This window comes from Peromyscus eremicus, chromosome 6 (assembly GCF_949786415.1).
Source record: "Peromyscus eremicus chromosome 6, PerEre_H2_v1, whole genome shotgun sequence".
Taxonomy (NCBI): domain Eukaryota; kingdom Metazoa; phylum Chordata; class Mammalia; order Rodentia; family Cricetidae; genus Peromyscus; species Peromyscus eremicus.
Window position 1 is genome coordinate 95203975 of NC_081421.1, and position 15418 is coordinate 95219392.

At 38.9% G+C, this 15418-nt stretch overlaps 1 protein-coding gene across 1 annotated transcript in view; it reads right to left on the reverse strand.

Moving 5' to 3' along the window:
• The window catches only part of Ndst3 (N-deacetylase and N-sulfotransferase 3), a 139168-nt gene that overhangs the window by 4308 nt on the left and 119442 nt on the right, over positions 1 to 15418 (reverse strand). Inside the window, exon 11 of the mRNA XM_059266202.1 lies at positions 14589 to 14698. Coding sequence (XP_059122185.1) covers positions 14589 to 14698 — 110 coding nt within the window. The remainder of the gene's footprint in view (positions 1 to 14588; positions 14699 to 15418) is intronic.

Genomic DNA, 15418 nt, shown 5'->3' on the forward strand with positions numbered 1-15418 from the left:
ACTTCACCAGACTCTGCTATTTTTTTTGTAGAAATTAAAAATGACTTTGAAATATACATGAAAATATAAAGGACCTAGATAAGGTAAGACATTTTAAAAAGTTTGAAACAGAGAGTCACATTGGAGATCTTATACTCCATACTTTCAATGTTTCTTGAATGCTGAGCAATCAGTGCTGCTCACAGTCACAGTGATAGACCAATGGAGCAAAATAAAGGATGCAAAAAGAGACCTCACCATACTCACAGTGGTGGACCAATGGAGCAAAGTAAAGGATGCACAGAGACCTTCATCCATCACACTCACAGTAATGGACCAGTGGAGCAAAGTAAAGGATGCACAAAGAGATCTCCACCATACTCACAGTGGTGGACCAATGGAGCAAAGTAAAGGATGCACAAAGAGACCTTCATATCTAAGAAGTTAATTTAGTCAGGGGACTAAAACCAACTGTACTAGAAAAAATTAATATCAACATGGAAAATAAAGAACATTGACAGTTTCATCACACTGATGGATACTTTAATATGAAATAGGTTACTGACCTAAGCTTTTAAGTTAAAACTACAAAAATTCTGGAAGAAAAAGATATAGAATTTTTTTATTTTTTTTATTTTTAGAAAGGGTCTTGTTTATCACAAACTGGTCTCAACTTACTAGGTACCCAAGGAGGACTTTGAATTCCTAATCTTCCTGTTTCTACCTCTAGAGTCCTTAGTGCTTGGATAACAGGTATGTACTACCAAGCCCCTGGTTCATGCAGTGCTGAGGATCACACCCACGCTTTCTGCATGCTAAGCAAGCACTCTACCAACTGACCTATATCCCCACCCTACATGAAACATCTCCATACCCTTAGGTTGGGCAAATATTTCTTAAGGTAAGTTATAAAATGATAATTTTGAATATATTAAAACTTTGTTCTTCTGAAGATACTTCAGAAAAGAAATAGAAAATTAGATACTAGAGAAAATATTTGTAAAATGTGTATCTGAAAAGAAGTTTATATTTAGTGTATGAAAGATGAAGGGCTAATGGAAAAATGGAGGGGACTTTAATTATGGATGGGGAGGGAAGGCAATATAGTGAGGGAGGAAGGGATAAATAATATTCATATGTGTGAGAAAAACCATAGGGAAATATATTACTTTATATGCTTACTTAAAGTACACATTAACATACATGTGTATATACATATATGTGTATATATATGTATACACATTTTTAATAGAGTTATGTCACATGGGTGATGGTGCTCTCCTAAAAGCCATTCAGCATCTAACAAAACCCCAGTGCCTCACATGGGAAACATCTCGAGTTGTTCGTTGGGGGAATATAAGAGTTTCTCAAAACAGTATGTGTTATTGCCGTTGCTCTTAGTAAGGTCAGACCCTATTACTGAAGAAACTGCACACTTGAAGGAATTAAGTTGGAACTGAACTGGAAGCCTTCCCCCTGAGGACTGGCTTTCACAGTCGTAGCAGGTGTTGTTCAAACTTCCAAGGGAGAGAAACAGACGGTAGTCCTACCCAACTGCAAAGCCCATGAATCACAGCAATGATGAGCCCAGTGATAGATTCACAACAGTGTAATAGTGGCACTTTTATCCTGGGGGTAACCAACAGCTGTCTAATTGGACATAAGGCCTGCTAAGTGAGAAGGAATTCATGTCTGGTACTGTAAACATAGCCAACTGCCCTTGATTAGTGAGGTCGTAGACCCTAGAGAAGCACTCATTAATATCATTTACCTAAATTAATGTAATTTCTAACCATATTCTAAAGAGCCCCATATCCACAGATTCATGGAGTGTTCATCCTTCATCACAGAAACTTCTTTTTGGATTAGATGGAAACTATTATAGAAATCCACAACTGGTCAAATAAATGTCCACAGGGTGCTCAAGGCCAGTGGCTACATCTGCAACACAACCCATATACCTAAAGCTCAGGGAACATAATGGAAGAAGGGCAGAAAGGCAGTAAGAAGACCTGGATGCCTGTTGCTTGACAGTGTCCCTTAGACATGACAAGGACAATGAACTCTCAACAATATGGTTCCCTGAAGACCTGATGATGCCAATACCAGTTGACAAACTGACATGGATGGTCTATGCCCAGATGAAGCACTACAGCTGGTCAATGACTACTAAGAGAAGAAGATTCAGTTTCCTCTTGGGACAAAGTCCCACATAGGTTGTAGAATCCCAATGAACGCATGTACATATAAAAAACTAGGTGGACTTGGTATGTTTTATCTGTATCTATATGGATATATAGATATGTATGTATGGTTAACAATAATAATTAAGAGTTTATGAATTTGGGAGGCAGGAGGAGTTTGAGGAAGAGGGAGGGCAGGAGTGATATAGATGTCGGGTTCATGTACATGGTTCTAAAAAGTATATATAACTTTCAAGAACTGAGTAAAATTTTGAAAATGATCCAACCAGAGAATGAGTGTTAAATTTACTCAACTTCATTGATCATCAGGAAAACACAAATTAACATTAAAAATGAAATAACACTCATGAATTTAAACAATGGAATTTAAAGTCCCAAATGAAACAATGGTAAAGATGTGAAGTAAAGAGCACCACAGCCACATTGCTGCTTCTTTTAAATTTGACAATTTATTAATATATGATTTTCTTGGAGGCATTTACTGAATAAAACATGTGATCATGCAAAAATTTTGCTTAAATGTTCGTAGTAGCTTTGTTCATAGCAGCAAAACAAAAACAAAAATAAAAATAAAAAAAAAACAACAGAATCAGCACCCTATCCATTGACTGATGAAAGGAACAGTCTATGATAAAGGTATACAGATGGTTCTTTGGTGCAAGAGCACGGAGCACACTTAAAAATGTAATGCTAAATTAAAGGAGGTAGCTGGTCTGGTTTTCAGGGGCTGAGCCAAAGGGAAACAGCTTGATTGCCCAAGAGCATAAAAAGCATAAAACACAATCCTAGAGGGAGGGGTGCCCTGGAAGAAGGGGCACTTTGGAGGGAGAGGTGCTCTGTAATCTTATTGTTGTGGATACAATTTACTTGTATTTGTTAAAATTTACTGAACCCATAAATATTATAATTGGGGAGTTTTATTTATGAAAAATCACATATTAATAAAATATCTTTTTTTTCCAGAGTTAAAAGCCCAAGAGGTCAGAGCAGCAGCCAAGAGCTAAGACCAAGACCACCTTCTTACCCCTTGCTGTCACTGTCGACCTTCCCCTCAGAAATAGACCTACTTCCTGTGTGTCTGTCTTTTAATTGACTTTCTGTTTTGCCTTCTCATTGGTTGTAAACCCAACCACATGACCTCCTCGTCACTACCTGTCTATACAGACCTCCAGGTCTCTATGGTTGGTATTGAGATTAAAGGCATGTGTCTCCAAGCTGGCTATTTCTTTGAACACACAGACTCTGCCTGCCATGTGATCGGATTAAGGGCATGTGCTACCACTGCCAGACTTCTGCTAAATGGCTTGCTATTAGCTCTGACCTCCAGGTAAATTTCTTTATTAACATACAAATAAAATCACATTTTGGCACAAATAAAATATCACCATATTGTTGGCCTGGCTAATTTGCAGGGATCTTAAATAATAGTATTACTTGATGTATGTATATGTGAAGTCTATGTGTGGCCAATTTTGTAGTTTATAACTATTGCCCTATGAAAATAATATGAACTTGTATTTCTGCATCTGCCCTTTTTCAGCTATGAATCACCATTACACAATTGCAGTCCACTTACACAAGCCCATTTCTTGCTACTACTAAAGTGACCATATGAGGCCAGAACACATGGTACGTCATTATGTTGTATATATTCTTGTTTGAATCAGGCAGCTCAAAAGTTAATTTTACATTCAGAGGTCAAAGAAAGCACCAACAAGGCAGTCTTATTTAACTACCTCTGTGCAGAAGTTTCCTGAAGAAGCTTCCAGAACACTTCTAGAAAGAAGTCTGCTCTGCTGCAGTAATTCTCACTAACATTTTAGTACCAGAAGTTTCCACATTTGAATTAGTCTCATTGCAAGCCTTCAAGTGCTCAAGATTCAGAATCCAGAACAACTGATATTATATTGCTAATATATCTTATTACAGATATATGACTAGGACACACAGATGCTATGTGAAGAACTTTTCCAGGTGTATTACATTTGCTTTTTTTTTTTTTTTTCTTTTTGAGACAGGTGTTTTTCTGTGTAACCCTGGCTGTCCTGGAACTCATCCTGTAAACCAGGCTGATCTTGAACCCAGAGATTCACCTGCCTCTGTGTCCTGAGTGCTGGGATTAAAGGTGTGTGCCACCACTGCCCAGTTGGTGTATTACATTTGCAATTGTAGCACTCAGGAGGTCATCACAAGAAGGTCACAAGTTCAAGGGCAACCTGAGCTGTGAATAGATTACTAAGCTGGATTCGCTTACCTTCTTGCAAACACAACAGATCAAGATGAACAACCAAATAGGAGCAGCAGCAACCCTTGTAAGAGAAAAATTTTTCCCCAGGGATACTGATGTTAAAATTAATTAGCAAAAGTAAAATAAGGGTAGTGAGATGGCTGAGCCTGTAAAGGCATGACTGCACAAGCCTGGGGACCCAAGTTCAAAGCCCAGAACCCGTGTAAAGGTAGAGGAGAGAACAGACTTCTCAAAGTCGCATTCTGACACGACACTTCCACCCCCCATGGCATGTGTGCTCTTACACACATACATTGTATACACACACAATCACAATTTGAAAAAAAAAAGGAAAATAGGTTTTCTTTCAACTACTTTGTTGAAAGAAACTTGGTCAGGTATGTCACTGAAGGCATCATGCAGGGCTTTACTGAGGGAAAAATGTGTGTGTGTGTGTGTGTGTGTGTGTGTGTGTGTGTGTGTGTGTTATGGGAGGGGGTTGTTTGTAACCACCACCTAAGGCAGCATGTAAATGTTTAAGTTAGTGGCCTGAGTGTAGAGGATGAAGGCAAGCCATTGTGTCTGTTTTCCAGGTGGCCTGAGGAATCATCAGGTTTGATTGCTCACCATGAACAGTCACAAAGGAAAACAAAGGGGTTGCTGTTGAGGAAGGTTCTTGTAGGGCTGAGGACATAACATTATTTCAGAGCCTAAGTGAAACGGTTTGACAGAAGATGGAGAAAGCTGTCTCCACATCTATTTAAGAAAAGCAGTAATGGTCTTCCCTGTAAGAATAACCCCAGGACCACTGTGTCTGAGGGAACATTAGCCTTTTTAACGTAGGCTCTTGTAGCCGTTTTACAGCTGGGTCTCTCCTTCCAAGGCTTTCAGGAAATGAGCCTTTGGAAGAAGTATAATATACTGCTTAGTGTCTGACCTTGTGGCTGCCCCACAGTGGAGTCAAAAGTACCCCATGCTGTGTCCCCAGAGTCATGTATATAATAGTTTTCAATAAACTTGAATTAAAGAGTAAAGTTAGAGAGGATAAAAATGCTTGTAAGCTTGTGAAGAAAATCACCTGGGGACATGAGGACATAATAAAGTAGACTTGGGTCAGGAGAAGAAGATTCTCCAAGGAGAATGACAGTCTTTAACATTCTATATCAGTGAAAACACAATTCACCTTGGATCGATGAATGACAGAATATTCAGAGGACACTTAGAAAGTGTGTCTGAAATATCTTCAAACTGCAATTGCATTTCCATGTGAAACTAGAGCAGATGGGCTTTCAAAATCAAAACATCATAATTTATGTTATAAATACAGGATATACATATATATTAACCTTTTCAAGATATGTTTAAATATAATAATACTTGAATGTTAGGTGTACAATCCAATGACTATGAAATTATCATAGTTTCAGAACATTTTTATTGCTTCACAAAAACTGGAACTCAAACTTAACCCTGATTAGACAATTCTTGATTTGATCCTATTCTGTTTTCTCTTGAGACAAGGTCTTGCTATGTAGTTCAGTACAGTCTGATACACACAATACAGGCCAGGCTGGTCTTAAACTCACACCAACCCTCCTGCCTCAGCTTCCAAGTGCTTAAATTATGGGTCTATGTTAGGCACCTAAGTCTAACTTCACCATTTATTGATATTTCCCTTTTTTCCCCCAGCATGGATATGCCAAATCAATTCATTTACCAGGTGATAGGCATTTAGATCATTTCTTGCTTTTATATGTAATGAATAATGCTTTTATAAATGTTTACTTACAAATTTTTAATTGACTTAGGTTTTTATTTATCTTGAGATAGATTCCGCCAAGCAAAGTTGGGCTGTTGGTGACACTGTGTTAATTTTCAAAAAACCACATAACTACTTGCCGAAGCAGCTACATCTTATACCAGTGTACAAAATTTAAAAATTTCCCTAATTATTGCCAACATTTGGTATTATCTTTTGGGTCCATGTCCATTTGGTTTGTCCTTTGAAGTACAGCCATCCTTTGGCATTGAGCGGTATCTCAATGTGATTTTAATTTGTATCTTTGTGGTTACATGTTCATGTGGAAAGTGATATGTAAAAAATCTCTTGACCACATTCCAGAGCAGGCAACATTCCCAGGAGTAGTAGAGCAATGCAAACTGGACATTATGGAAATAAAAAAGAAAGAAAAGAAAGAGAGAAAGAAAGAGAGAAGGAAAGAAAGAAAGAGAGAAGGAAAGAAAGGAAGAGAGAAGGAAAGAAAGAAGGAAAGAAGGAAAGAGAGAGAGAGAGAGAGAGAGAGCGCTCAATGTTTAGTGGGTAGGGAGATGAAGGCAGACACGGGAGAAGTGGGAAGAAGAGAGGTGAATATGATCAAATACATGACACGAAAGTCTCAAAGAACTAAAAAAATACAAAAATCTCATTTTAAGTTTCCAGATTTAAAAAAAAACATAGTTTCTACATTATGTGTAGCTTACACACACATCTTTGTGTTGTGTGCACATACATGATACATGCCACAGCACATATGTGGTGGTCAGAAGACAGCCTGTGGCAGTCAGCTCTTTCTGTCTACCCTGAGGGATCTGGGGGCCAAACGCAGGTCGTCAGGCTTTGGGGAAAGAGTCTGTATCCAGTGAATCATCTTGCTGGCCCAGACTTCAGTTTTAAGGTCAGGAGATGTACATTAGGAGAGAGGCATAGTATTGGTCTTCTCTGATTCAAACATCTTGTGCTAATGCGAAGAGCTTAAAGATGGGAAGTGTACATTCCAATAACTGATTTTCAATCCTGCCTTCCCAACTCACTTGTTGGGTGACGTTTGGCTTACTTTTTCTGTGCTTTAGTTTTTAATGTCTAAAAAGTGGAAATAATGGAGTGTGGGAGCCCACAGAGGCTTCCTAGTGAGAAGTTACTCAGGGTCAGAGAATCTGAGCTTGTTTTATCCAGCAGGGCTGCATAACGAGATAATTTGATCAAGGGAATGTTTACCAGGTATTTGGAAGCATCTACACTTGACTGTATGGTGTACTTTGATCTTGCAAGGGGGAAGGTCTTTTGCTCTTCCTCTTGGCATGTTATAAAAAGCCCTTTTCAATAAAGGGTGAAGCTGTTGTATTGATCCAGCCCCCACAAAGCTATTCTGTGTTTCTGTCTTTCTTCTTGTCTGCTAGGTCTCTCTATCTGATATTTCCTCATTCCTCTCTCCCCCACCTAAGCACCCTTCAAAAGGTAGGAGCTGGACCCCCACAATGGGACACAGATCTAAACATTTTTTGAGAGCATTCTCAAAAAATGAAACACAAATCGCTGAGAAACACTTAAATAAATGGTCAACATCCTTAGTCATCAGGGAAATTCAAATCAAAACTATTTTCAGATTTCACCACACCAGTCAGAATGGCCAAGATCAATAAAACAAATCACAGCTCATTTTGGTGAGGATGTGGAGTAAGAGAACCACTCATCCATTGCTAGTGTGAGTGCAAACTTGTACAATCACTATGGAATTCAGTATGGTGGTTCCTCAGGAAGATGGGAATCAATCCACTTCAAGGTCCAGCTATACTACTATTGGGCATTTACCCAAAGGACTCCCACATCCTACTACAGAGACATCTGCTCAACCATGTTCATTGATGCTCTATTCATAATAGTCAGAAATTGGAAACAGCCTAGTTGTGCATCAATGGGTGAATGGATAAAGAAATTATACATTTACACAATGGAATATTGCTTAGTCATTAAAAACTATTAAATTTACAAGTAAATGGGTGGTGCTAGAAAAAAATCATCCTGAGTGAGGTAACCCAGACCCCATAAGACAAATATAATATGTATTCATTTATATGTAGATGTTAAGCCTTTGTTAAGCAGGCTGTAATCCAAATAACCACAGAGGTTAGGTATAGAGTAAAGGACTAAATAGGAGGGAAGGCTCTCCAAGGAAAGAGAAATAGAATAAATATGGATGAAAGGGGCTGGAATGGAGATCAAACAGAGTGGGAAGGAAGAGAGTGGTTAGGGAGAAAATATGGAGAGTGTTAGTTAAGGGGTTGTATAGAAACCTACTTCTTAAAATATATACATATTTGAAAGAAATTTAAATAGAATCACCAAATAATAGGCGAGACAAAGCCCCTAGACCTCTCTTGACACCAAATGAAACCTCCAGTGCCAGGAATGGGTTACATCTAATTGAGTTGTTGGCCAAAGGGGCTTTATGGAAGACTCCAAACAACCCAGACAGTTGCCAAAGCTATTGGTTGTTCTCTACAAACTGATGATAAGGCTCTATTACTGAAGATAACACCTGCACAACTCATCGAGCTCAGAGAAGTTGAGCTGGTGCCTGCTTAGAGCCTTCACCCCTTCTGACTAATGTTCATGGTCCTGAAGTTACTGTGCATGCTACCAGAGGAGAAAGATAAACACCAGCCCGGCTATAAACCCTTTGATTTACAATGGTGACTTTCCTGCAAGACACACTGGTCCAGTAGTGGCACAAACTTTGTGGGAGTGACCAATCACTATCGGATTGGATTTAAGGTTCACTTCAGATGGAACCCATGCCCAGCACTGCTTGGGTGGCCAAGAATCTGAGAGCAGATAAACCATGTACCTAGGTGAAAACCAAATACTACTGTTCTGCTAAAGGAATGTAGCAATAAATAAATAAGTCCTGATAATATTCTGCTATACTTATATATCAAGGTCTTGGTCAGTTGTCATCAGAGAAGCATCTTTCTGCAGTAGATGAAAACAGAGACCCACAAGTGGACAAAATGCAGAGAGTGAGAGATCCTTGGAACATTAATCCCTAAAAGGGAGGTCTCCATTAAATCTCTTCCCTGAGGATTCAGGGAATTCTGATGTAGAAGAGGCAGAGAGACTGTAAGAGCCAATGAAGGGGAAAGACATCAGGGAAACAAAGCCTTCTAGACACAACAGGATTGATGCACATGAACTCACAGAGACTATGGCAGCAAACCCAAGTCAGATGGTGCCTTAGTGCTTGAGAGGGGATGTGGACACAAAACCCCATCCACAACCCGAAGCTTATCTCTAAATGGCAACTGCTTACAAAGGAAAAATTAGTTTTCTCCAATGGAGTCTCACTGGGTATACAAACCACACTTAAGCGCAGGCCCCAGATCCAGCTGTAGTGATTAACACAAGAAGGAACTCGGTGGTACTTTTGGAGGATTTTTTTTGTTTCATAATGCTTTGTCTGGCATTTTAAAATGTTTTAACATGCAGGTGTTTTGCTTATATATTATGACTTCTGATTTCGTGTCTTTATGGGATTTCTCCGTATATGGATGTGTGTCTCTGTGTCTATCTATATGTTTCTTGTGCTTTTTTTTCCTTTGGCTTCTTTTAAAAATCTGTTCATTTGCTTATTTTGTCCGTTCAGGTTTGTTTTTATTTTGTACTATCATCATAATATTTGTTTATTTATTTTTGTATGCTTGCTTGTTTTCTAATAAGAAAGAACAAGAAAGGGTATGGATTTGGGTTGGTGGGGAGGTGGGCAGGATCTGGAGGAATTATGGGAGGGGAAACCTAATCAGAATATATTATAAGAAAAAAAGTCTATTTTCAATATGAAGAGAAAGAAACTAACAATGGTGTTCGATACCCAGTAAATAACTGTGTGTTTGCATCTCATATAAATATTTATGAATATATTATAACCAATTGGAGTGGGCTTCCTGTTTCCTTGCCAATCCTTAGCATTTTCTAGGTGCTCTCTTATAGACAGCCAGAAAGCCAACAAATTGTAGTTCTTATCACTACGAATTTTTGGCAGTTTTAACGTGGCAAATTTTATGTAGGCTTATCAGTAGTGGTTTGGGGGGGGGGACTTCCTGGCCAATATTAACTTGGCTATAGTTAAAGAGATACTAGAAGTTTTTCCAAATTATCAAGAGGGTTCAAAATTCCCTTGTGAGTCAGCCAAGCCTCAACCAGAAAACACAGCAAAACAAAAGATAAACAGACTACGTCAGTCTCTTGCCTTCCATTTTCATTGCTCACTATTGACATTTTCAAAGTGCATTAGTATTAAATATTCATAAAACACAATCTGGTTTCATTAATCTGAAAAAGTATGCCCCTGACTGAGAAATGATCTGCAAGGTTAGCATTTTGAAAGTGAAGACATCTGTTGACCAGTGATAATTCTGAATGGATATTGTCTTAGTTTGAGTTTTAATTGCTATGAAGAGACATTATGACCATGGCAATTCTTATAAAGAAAACATTTAATTGGGATGGCTCACTTACAGTTCAGAGGTTCAGTTCATTATCATCATGTCGGGGAGCATGGCAGCATGCAGACAGATGTAGTGCTATAGTAGCTGAGAGTCGTACATCTTGCAGGCAAGAGGAATTGGACTGAGACACTGGGCAGTATTCTGAGCATAAGAAACCTTAAAGTTTACCCCAAGAGTGATACACTTCTTCCAACAAGGCCATATCCACTCCAACAAAGGCACACCTCCTAATAGTGCCACTTCTACGAAATTATGGGGGTCAATTACATCCAACCTACCACAGATATATAGCAAAATTAAAAGCTGATATTTTTTATTTTGGTTTATGTGAATTAGCATGATCTGTGTTTGGCATTGTTATCCTTCTTTTCTATCAAATGCCTAGTTAGTTTCCTACACTCTGTAACACGGTTTATGTAGTAGCATCACTACAGCAATGCTTTCAAAGGTTAGGGTTAAGCTTACGTTCAACAAGGGCTGTACAATGGTCTGTACATACAAGAGCTATACAATATATAATATACAATATATATATATAATATATATAATCTGATATAATTATCAGATTAGATAATTCCTATTTACATTGTTTTAGGTTTATACTGTTTATTTCAAATCACAAACTCACCAAGAGAATCAAATTTAAAAAAATAAATTAGAGGCCCATCACGACATTTAAAATATCATATATTATCTAGTGGTTCTGTGTGAAATTTAGAATTCTTAAACACTTTCCTCAGCAGTTGTGGAAAGAAATAATCTCGATTGTCGAGGGTTTTTTTTTTTTTTTGCCATTCCTTTTGGAAAGTACCTTTGATACTAGAGTTAGCTCTCCTGAAGATATCAGCATAGAGCCTTTTGGGAATGTTCCTGCATGCCAAGTTGTACAGACTGCCTCCTATTCCCCATTGCACAGCATGTAAACACTGAATTGATGTGGTTTATAGCTTATTACATCTATAGAAGACTTTAAGAAAAATGCAGTGATGATAATAATTTCAATCGTCTGCATATCCACAAGAGGGCATCTAGAAATGCTAAGTGTTGGAGTGCTACAATTGCTTATGGTTAACAAAAATATTTCTTTTTGTTCTTTTTTAGTACAAAAATAGATAATCTTCACTATTATTAGTAGGAAAATAACAAGCAATGCTAAAGTATACACTGAGTAGTCTCTTGGGAGTTGTGTCAATGTGCTGCGATGCATGTCTTCATGGTAGGCCATGTTTTCAAAGCACTGGGAAACAGCTGTTGGGTCATACAGCTGTTGAGTCACTACTCTGATAGGCGGAAGGGATTGTTAGGACAGGATCCAGATAAATAACATAGAAGGGCATGGGGTGAGGAGAGAGCATTTCAAAGCAAGGACAATGAAATGTATTGTCTAAATACCTTACAACAAGTGCACATTTGGTTTTTACATGGTGTGTCAGGCCAGTCAATGACTGACATGAAAATGTGGAAAGAAACAGCCTGGAAGTCCATTATCTATGTCAGCAAGACGACAGCTTGGGCAGCCCTGCTGGACCAGAAACTGCTTTCACAGATTACACCTATCTTACCCTGCTACTTTCCCCAGCCAGGCAAGAGAATCACATAATGGGTAATTTTAGCTAGCTACATTCCCAGTGCACAGTGACCTGCAGTTCTTTGTATATGGTATGTTCCATTGATATTCATTCTCTCGAGTTCACATTGCCTTTTCCAGCAACGGAGATGAATAAAAAAGCTTTCTGCTGAGCAGGATGCAGAGAGGACAAACACACAGCATGCAGGTCAAGGACCATGTTACAGGAACAAGAAATTATGTCTGTATAGACTACTTTACTCCTATTCTCTGAAACACAATGCTTTCCCAGATACCCTATAAAAACATACAAAGATAAGCCAACTTGAAATAGAAAATCTTTTGGAAAATAAAAGCTTCCTTTTCAGAGAGACACTTAAGGCAGAGAGCAGAAAGTGGACTTGAATCTCTAACTGCAAACTAAAAGCACTCTGCTTTCTTTAAGGTTAAGTTGAATGTTAAATACTTAAAGCTAGAGTCTATCAATCATTGAACTAAAACTCCACAAAACTGGATGGACTAGGAGTATAAAAAACTAGCCCAGCATGTGAATGGTAACTGCAAAGTAAGAGACTCCTGGGAAGAAAGCTCAAAACTCTCAAGTTACAGTATCCTTTGGCCTCTAAGCCAGAATTCTTTACATAAGGTTGGTACCTGATGTAAGCAGTGTTTGATGTTTTTCTACCAACTCTTTACTGCAAGGGAGGCTGAAAGGAAAAAGAAACCTTTTCCTCACTTTCTAAATTGTTATGGAATAGAATGTAACAGCAGAAGCAAAACCAAATGGTTTATAGAACTGAGTTTTATTTGGGAAGAGTTGGAGGAGGGGGTGAAATGGCCAAAGAAATGATGATGATGATGATGATGATGATGATGATGATGATGATATTAAATATGGAGGGAAAGAAAAAAGTATGAAGGGGGATGCTGTCGTGGGATGGATATGGAAGGAGTTAGGAGGAGGAGTGGGGAGGTGAATATGATTAAAACATATTGCATGGGATTCTCAAATTAATAAAATGTTATATTTTAAGAAAAGAACAGTAGAAATATTTCACAGTATAGTCTTTTTAAGTTTCTTTAAGACTCAAGCCCTAATCATAGAATTAAAGAAATATATAGTGAGAATATGGTTTGTCATCAATCCACCTCAGTACCTCTGCTGAGTTGCTCAGTTGAGATGGGAGCAAGCACAGCCCTCATGACTGATTGCAGAGGGAGGACCAGGGTGATGTAAGAAAGACACTGGGTACAAACTTCAAGGCACGGACACAGTATAAGAGCAAACACTTCCTTAACATTATATGGTGTTCTTTCCTCTCTTTAGTCCTAGTTTCCAGTCAGCTACTTGAGAAAAACAGCAAAAGCTAGCAACCCCCACCCCCAAACCAAAAAAATCCCCAACAAACCAAACCCAAATGAGCATATAACCCTGACGGAAGACGACAGGGTAAGAGTCACAGTGGGTAAAGACGAGCAAGAGAAAGAAGCATGATTAGGCTCATAACAGTGCTACCCCATCCAGTCAACCACTGGGCGTTTCTTGCTAAAGTCACACAAAGGTCAGTTCATAAACCTTGTCAGTCATGTCTTCATGTCCCCAAGATGTCCTGATACCACCTGTTAAGTGGGCTTTGCTCTTACCCACTGTCTTAGTTAGGATTATTATTGCTATGATGAAACACCATGACCAAAGCAAGGAAAGGGTTTATTTGGCTCAATCTTCTACATCATAGTTCATCATCAAAGTAAGTCAGGATAGGAACTCAAATAGAGCAGGAAGTTGATGCAGGGGCCATGGAGGGGTACTGCTTACTGGCTTACTCATCATGGCTTGTTTAGCCTGTTTTCTTATAGAGCCCAGGACCACCAGCCCAGGGATGGCATGACCCACCATGGGCTGGACCTGCCCTCATAATCAATAATTAAGAAAATGCCTTACAGCTGGATCTTATGGAGGCATTTTCTCAATTGAGGTTCCCTCCTTTCAGATGACGCTAGCTTATGTCAAGTTGACATAAAACTAGGCAGGACATCTACTTATTTCAAGTAGCCTCTTCTAAGGTTCCTTGTTAGTTTAATGAGCCACAACTATTTTTTTTCCTCCATGTTCCTTCTAGGGGAAATCTGCCTAGCTTAGAATCAAGAAGACTTAGGACATGTCTTTATTACACTGTCTAAATGTTGTTTCTCAATTGGAGAGTATTAACCTGGAAGATAATCAACGTTCAAAGAGCCACTAGCCAGCCAATCATATCATCCAACTGTAATTTATTTACAATCAGTTCCTTCCTGAAACTTCAATAAACCAATTAGAATATAAACTTACGTTAAAGCTTCAGAGTAATTATAATGAGGCGAGACTCCTAGAAACTTCTGGACTTCATCCATCACTGTCGCAGGGTCAGTTCTTAGCTGCTGCCCATCGATAATTAGCAACTAAATCACCAAAGTAATAATAAGGAAAAAAAAAGACATAGATGTTGAAAAAACACGTGGCAGCTGTATAATGACAAAATCCCTATACTTATTCAGGCACCGTCCTTGGGGATATGCATACACTGTTGGGAGGTGCAATCAAGTCATTTTCATGAATGACTTATAAATAAGTCACTCTAATTAAGTGTTCTGATATTATCTGAGAAGTCAGGGAAATGATATGAAAACAGTAATAAACAGTAATGGGGAGAAAGTGGGCTTAGGAATGTGACTGTGAGACCACAACACAAGGGTGGCATCACTCATACTGGCACAGATAACTGAAGGGTAGAAGAAAGCTCTCAATTAAGTCAGAAAGTTGGCTCATGCCTGAAATCCCAGACTTGAGAGACCAAGTCAGGAAGATCGTGAGCTTAAGGCCAGGAAGTGTGAGATTCTGTGCCTAAAGCAGCAGTCACCATCACCTCCTTGCTCTGGCCTCACCTCCCAAACAGAAAGGTTATAATAAGCTTAGGTGTAATGAGGCAGAGACCTATCACCTCCCAGTTCCATTCAGGAGCAGCATTTGAGACATCCTTTGATAATCCATGAGGAAGCAGGCAAGATTCCCAGAGACCTGAACATAGGCAGAACGCTGCTCAAGAAATGAATGGGGAGGCAGAGAGGCAGGTGGATCTCTGTGTTTGAGGCCAGCCTGTTCTACAGAGTGAGCTCCAGAAC